General features: G+C 39.7%; 1 protein-coding gene across 2 annotated transcripts in view; it reads left to right on the forward strand.

The window, feature by feature from the left end:
• Positions 1 to 7487, forward strand: part of LOC106876907 (putative Dol-P-Glc:Glc(2)Man(9)GlcNAc(2)-PP-Dol alpha-1,2-glucosyltransferase) — a 22673-nt gene that overhangs the window by 11372 nt on the left and 3814 nt on the right. For both annotated transcript variants that reach the window (XM_014925657.2, XM_014925656.2), the window contains exon 2: positions 6412 to 6600. In XM_014925657.2, the coding sequence (XP_014781143.1) occupies positions 6421 to 6600 (180 nt within the window). In that variant the 5' untranslated portion in view covers positions 6412 to 6420. The remainder of the gene's footprint in view (positions 1 to 6411; positions 6601 to 7487) is intronic.

Genomic DNA, 7487 nt, shown 5'->3' on the forward strand with positions numbered 1-7487 from the left:
TATATTTTGAACAACGGAAATTACGGTTTTATCACCTCAATACTTCAGCTTTTTAAATTTATAATTTTTCCCCCGCCCCTCAAATCTTTTGTTCTAAGCATTCTTTTTGTTTTCACTTTTTTTTAATTTTAGAATTTTTAAATAATTTATCTTTTAAATACGTATTCAGAAAAAAAAACAACTTCCTTTCAGTCACTAGACAACGGCCATGCTGGGGCGTTGCCTTGAAGGGTTTTAGTCCAACATATCAACACTAGGACTTACTAGTGGTGCTTACTCTATTGGCCTCTTACGGACCGCTAATTTATGGTGAACAAAGACACACGCACATACACACACATACACTCTTCCATTGTTTATGGATACTAACAAATATACACAATAACGATTTTCCGGAAGCTTTGTTTCCATAGCTTCTCTGGATTAATGATTTTTTCCGAACCTTGGTTAATACACTCTCAATTTAACAAATATTAAATTTCCTTAAATAATTAACTGCTATACAGGTACTTGTACATTAGTATAAATGATACAAGTTTATTAATAATGTTCTGTGCAAGTTGTGAAGGCACATGGCTCAGTGGTTAGAGCATCAGGCTCACAATCATGAGGTAGTGAGTTCGATTCCGGACCCAGGCTGTGTGTTGTGTTCTTTATTTCACGTTGCTCCAGTTCACTCAGTTGAAGAAATGAGTTGTGATGTCACTGGTGCCAAGCTGTATCAGCCTTAGCTTTTCCTTTGGATAACATCGGTGGTGTGGAGAGGGGAGGCCGGTATGCATTGGCAACTGCTGGTCTTTCATAAACAACTTTGCCTAGACTTGTATCTTGGCAGGGAACTTTCTGGGTGCAATCCATAGTCATTCATGACCAAAGGGGTACCTTTAAAGGTACCAGTAAATTCCTTGCTTGTAAAATAGTGCAGATTTTAAGAGGTTCCTGACTCTCAGTGCCTGGAAATGTGTTTTACATGTATAAATATGTAATTTCTTAGTTTTGTTTTATTTGCTCCTGAATTCACATTTTTGTTTCACTGTGAAATTAGGTTTGTGTTCATTTCATATTGTTTTTTTAACCCGAGGTCAACTACTTCAAAAAACATTTGAGTCATGTCCAACCTGTCTATTTCGTTTCCTGTTTTTTTCTCCAGAAATTGTGTAGCTTGGACTGAATCATCCATTGTGTCCTTCTAATAATGTAGTAGGGTGTAATTTGAGGGAAATTTGGCTACTATTTCTAGGAAGTTGAACAGCCACTTAGAGCAGTTAAAGTTTAGATGAGGAGGAATTTCAACCATGTTTTGTGGTCTGCTACCACAACAGCTCCTTTATAGGATCCAGTTAGCTCAAGACATCATCAGGAGGAACCACGTCCGGTTTTGGCCCCTACTCCTCTACCGTTTTGACATGCCCCCCCCCCTTTCTGAGGTGTCTTCAGCTCTGGTGTTGGGTGCATAAATAGGTTATACTTCTACAGTACACAAAATATTTTAACAATTTTTTTGTACAGTTCCTATCAATATTTGATTATAGAAATATAATGAGATTTCTTTAAACATCGAATGGCCTTGGGGGTTCATCCAAGTAAAATAGGAATCAAAAGGACCCACTGGTAAAAAATGGTTGAGAACCACTGACCAAGAGGCTTTCATTGGTTCTGATGACAGTTTGTAGCTGCGCTGTGGTTTTTATTAGTGTGTAGCTCCAAGGTCAGTAGACTGGCAGAACCATTAGAACATCCGAAATATATGCTTTGCGGTAATTCTTCCCACTCTTTACATTCTGAGTTCAAATCCCACTAAGGGCAACATTGCTTTTTATCCTTTCAGAGGTGATAAAAAAAAAAAAGAAAAAAGTATCAGTCAAATTCTAGTGGGGGTGGGGTGATGGTAATGACTATCTCATCATCAGTCAATGTTGATTTTTCCATGCTGGCCTTGGTTGGATGGTTTTTCAGGATCTAAGGATTGTAGAATTGTGTCAGACTTCAGTGTGTCTCTTGGCATGGTTTCGACATCTGGATGTTCATTCTCATGCCAGTCGCTTTACTGTGTGTATTGTTTTTTTGTTTTTTTTTGTGACACTAGCACTAGTGAAATGACCAGGTAACTTGCAAGACAAAGAGAAAAAAAAAAAAAGGAAAGGGAAAGGAAAAAAAAAAAAAACCCTTGATTGAGTGGAATGCATTTTGGAGAATGAGGTCAGTTTTATGCAAGGTGTTCAAGGTTTAAAATATGTGCATTATTTCATAGCTTCAAGATTTAGATGATGTGATTGCTTATTTCGAAAATGACAGTTCAGGATAGGTGTAAAAGGTCAGATCTAATCAGTTTGAATGTAAAAAAGGTAAAATATTTGGGCTGGATATTTCTGGTTCAACCTGTTAGCATTTGAATTACTTCAATACCATAGCAATGACATTGTAAGGTAGGTGTGAGAGGCCAGATCTGGTCAGCTTGAACTTAAAACAGGTTGAAAATTTGGGCAGGATATAGCTTGTTTAAATGATAAAGAGTTAATGTTAAATACATCACATCTTTTAGCATATGGATTCATAAACTTCATTTTCATTGGTTGAAATGATAAAAGATTTCTTAAGTTGCACTAAGTTGTCTAATCGGAACTACTGTTAACCAGGATTCTAGTTGTGTTCTGACTCTGAATACATATTAACAATATAACCATCCTGAGCGTGACTGTTGCCAGTACCGCCTGACTGGCCTTGTAGGGTTTTCGAGCGAGATCGTTGCCAGTGCCCCTGGACTGGCTCTTGTGCGGGTGGCACATAAAAGACACCATTTCGAGCGTGGCCGTTTTCGTGCGGGTGACACGTAAAAGCACCCACTACACTCTGAGTGGTTGGCGTTAGGAAGGGCATCCAGCTGTAGAAACTCTGCCAAATTAGATTGGAGCCTGGTGTTGCCATCCGGTTTCACCAGTCCTCAGTCAAATCGTCCAACCCATGCTAGCATGGAAAGCGGACGTTAAACGATGATGATGATGATGATGATTTCATGACATATTTTAAAATTAGCAAATAATCTTTTTATATAAAATTCAGTTGGGTCTGGACTAATCATTGTCGTGCCAAACATTGGTTTGACATCCCATTTTGTAGCTATTGGTGCAAAGATATCAAGGACTTATGTGCAACTCTATGGCTATTGTCACTGCATTAAGCATTTATTGGTGTTATGACATTAAGCAGGTGAGATGTAAGTATCCTGCCTACATCTATTGTTGTAGTGTAGCTCTAGATCAGCTCTGATTCAGACATTCTAACCATTTTCAGGCTACATTATCTAATGTCCTTCATTTTTATAAATCGTAGTGAAATTTGAGATGCAGGAGTGGCTGTGTGGTAAGTAGCTTGCAGGGGGCGAGCTGGCAGAAATGTTAGCACGCCGGACGAAATGCTTAGCAGTATTTCGTCTACCATTACGTTCTGAGTTCAAATTCCGCCGAGGTCGACTTTGCCTTGCATCCTTTCAGGGTCGATTAAATAAGTACCAGTTATGCACTGGGGTCGATATAATCGACTTAATCTGTTTGTCTTTCCTCGTTTGTACCGTCTGTGTGTAGCCCCTTGTGGGCAGTAAAGAAATAAGTAGCTTGCTTACCAACCACATGATTCCGGGTTCATTCCCACTGCGTGGCACCTTAGGCAAGAGTCTTCTACTATAGCCTCGGGCCGACCAAAGCCATGTGAGTGGATTTGGTAGACGGAAACTGAAAGAAGCCCGTCGTATATATGTATATATATATATATATATATATATATGTATGTGTGTGTATACATTTGTGTGTCTGTGTTTGTTCCCCCAACATCGCTTGACAACGGATGGCGGTGTGTTTACGTCCCCCGTAACTTAGCGGTTCGGCAAAAGAGGCCGATAGAATAAGTACTAGGCAACCAAGGAATAAAGTCCTGGGGTCGATTTGCTCGACTAAAAGGCAGTGCTCCAGCATGGCCGCAGTCGAAATGACTGAAACAAGTAAAAGAGCTAAAGAGCATTGATTTTATTTGCTGTAATTTCTAGTAGGTCGATTTCCTTTATCATCATGTATTGAATGTTTTGATTAGTGTCTGTCATTATATGTCATATTTGTCATGTTTACTACAACTACAGGCGTCAGATTAAAACTTATTAACCATTACTTCACCCATATTCCCACGCTTTTATATCTACCATGCTGCAGCCTTTAAATCATGCCTCAGTACCGAAGCAGGTTGAATATGTCACTTGATGGCCGATAGAGATTTAACCATATAGCATTCAAACTGGCCACATTCAACCCAAAATATTCTACTTGTTTGATGTTCAAACCAACCAGAGCTGGCCTTTCACACCTACTCAACAATGTTATTCTGAAAAGAAACAACCGTGGCAGTGTGGTAAGAACTTTGCTTCCCAGCTACATAGTTCAGTCCCACTGCATGGCACCTTGGGCAAGTGTCTTCTACTATAGCCTCGTGGATTTGGTAGGCTGAAACTAAAAGAAGTCCAATATGCATCAAACTAATACCTATATTAAATCCAAAATAAGCATAAAGGAAGGGAGACAACTTACATTAGAAATTATACAAAGTATTCTCCCTTGATAGCCCCCCCCCCCATTTTCTCTCTGCACTTTAGAAGACGCAAAGCAGCACTCTAGACCAGGGGTTTTCAAACTGTGGTCCGCGGACCACAGGGGGTCCGTGGGCAGCAAATACTTTTTATGGGCAATTTGATTTTATATATGTTTTTTAATCGAAATCTTTTAATTGACAATAAACCTATTTGTTAAATACTGTTAAATAAATAGATGTAAAAATATCTGTTATTTTAAGCAAATATTTATGAAATATAAAGGGGTCCGCAAGTCAAAAAGTTTGAAGACCCCTGCTCTAGACAATAGCGTTAAGTGAATTATAGCTGAGGTTTAGTTTTGCCTCTTTACGTTCTGAGATCAAATCCTGTTAAATCAAACTTTGCTTTATACTTTTAGAGGGCGAAGCGTCGGTTAAATAAAACTATATCCATCGTTACCTTTTACTTGTTCCAGTCATTGGGTTACAGCCATTACTAGGGCATTGCCTCGAAGGGTTTAGTCGAACAAATTTGACCCCAATATTTATTTTTTCGGTCTCTTTTGCCGAAACGCTAAGCTACGGGATGTAAACAAACCAACACTGGTTGTCAAGCGGTGGTGTTGGACAAGAAACACGCACCCATGAAAACATGCACACGCACATATATGACGGGCTTCTTTCGGTTTCCATCTACTAAATCCACTAACAAGGCTTTGATTAACCTGGGACTATCGTAGAAGACACTTGCCCAAGTTGCTACGCGGTGGGACTGAACCAGGAAGTGGGGGGTTGGGACGAAAGCTTCTTACCACACCACCATGCCTGTATTCTTTTACTTGTTTCAGTCATTTTGACTGCGGCCATGCTGGAGCACTGCCTTTAGTTGAACAAATCGACCTCAGGACTTACTCTTCTGTAAGCCGAGGCTATAGTAGAAGACACTTGCCCAAGGTTCCACACAGTGTGACTGAACCCGGAACAATGTGGTTGGTAAGCGAGGTACTTACCACACAACCACTCCTGCACCTATGTATGAGTATAGGTGAATCATTAGCATGCCGAGTGAAATGCTTAGCAGTATCTTGTCTGCCGCTACATTCTGAGTTCAAATTCTACCAAGGTTGACTTTGCCTTTCATCCTTTCCGGGTTGACAAATTAAATACCAGTTGAATACTGGGGTCGATGTAATCGATTAGTCCCCTTCCCCCAAATTTCAGGCTTTGTGCCTATAGTAGAAAGGATTCTTCTTCTCCTCCTCCTCCTCCTCTTCTTCTTCTCCTCCTCCTCCTCCTTCTTCTTCCAAGGTGGTCAGCTGGCAGAATTGTTAACACGCCGGGCGAAATGCTTAGCAGTATTTCATCTGCCGTTATGTTCTGAGTTCAAATTCCGCCGAGGTCGATAAATTAAGTACCAGTTACGCACTGGGGTCGATGTAATCAACTTAATCCCTTTGTCTGTCCTTGTTTGTCCCCTCTATGTTTAGCCCCTTGTGGGCAATAAAGAAATACGAATTGTTAATAAACCAGGTGAGATGCTTAATGGTATTTTGCCCATCACTATGTTCTGAGTTCAAATTCCGACGAGGTCAACATTGCCTTTCATCCTTTTGGGGGTCGATAAGTTAAGTACCAGTGAAATGTTGGGGTCGATATAATCGACTAGTCCCCTTCCCCAAAATTTCAGGCCTTGTGCCTTTAGTAGAAAAGATTATCATTATTATTATTATTATTATTATTATTATTATTATTGTTAGTATTTCATCCAGTTTGTTTTTGTCTTTGTGATTTTTTTACTCTTATAACTTATGTTTTTGTTTTTTCTTTTGTCTTTTGCAGTGGGATCCAATGATAACGACCCTTCCTGGCCTCTACCTCTCGTCGAGTCTTCCCCTCTCCATACCAGGTCGACTGCTGTTTAACAAGGGGGACATGTTCTGTACCCCTTACGTACTACGATGTACTAACCTCTTCTTCTCTACAGGAAATGTGGCCCTTATCTTTCTGCTGCTTAACAGGATGCACCCAGTAAGTACTGCATCCATACATGCACACAATCACACACACACACACCCTCACAGACACACCTACATGTGTCTGTGTGTCCTCCATGCAGGCAGGCCTACATTCTTCCTCAACAGGATGTCAGTCTGTTGCTGGATTACCCATTTACAGCCTAGTGGACTGGAGCAATGTGAAATGAGAATGAATTACCGTTCTGGGAATTGAAACTACTATCTGCACTTATAGACACATGTACAGGGATACATGTGTGCACATATAAGAGTGTATAAAGATTTATACACAGAGAGAAGACCCTTGACAGGACTTCTTACATATCAAAAAAGGTAGTTAGAGCCAAACCACAAAAAATAATTCTTAAGGCCCACTGTTAATGACACTAGAGTGAACAAAATAAAGAATTAATTTTTTATTTAACATGTAAGAAGTCCTGTCAAGGGTATTCTCTCTGTGTATCAACCTTTATACACTCCTATATATAAGAATATATATATTTAAACACAGACACATTTATATTATATATATATCATCATCATTTAATGTCCATTATCCTTTGGCGTTATGTTGTGTTTGAGAAGAAGACCCATCAAGTTGAGCAAAATCGCAGTTGTGGAAGATACCAGTGTCATGCAAATGGCGCCTATGCTGGTTGCACATAAAAGCACCCACTATACTCTCGGAGTCGTTGGCATTAGGAAGGGCATCCAGCCATAGAAAAAAATGCCAGATCAGACTGGAGCCTGGCGCAGCCTTCCAGTGTGCCAGCCCAGTGAAACCATCCAACCTATGCCAGCATGGATAATGGATGTTAAATGATGATGATGATATATATATATATATATAATGTAAATGTGTCTGTGTTTATATATATATATATATATATATATATATAT

Source organism: Octopus bimaculoides, chromosome 5, assembly GCF_001194135.2.
Source record: "Octopus bimaculoides isolate UCB-OBI-ISO-001 chromosome 5, ASM119413v2, whole genome shotgun sequence".
NCBI classification, from domain to species: domain Eukaryota; kingdom Metazoa; phylum Mollusca; class Cephalopoda; order Octopoda; family Octopodidae; genus Octopus; species Octopus bimaculoides.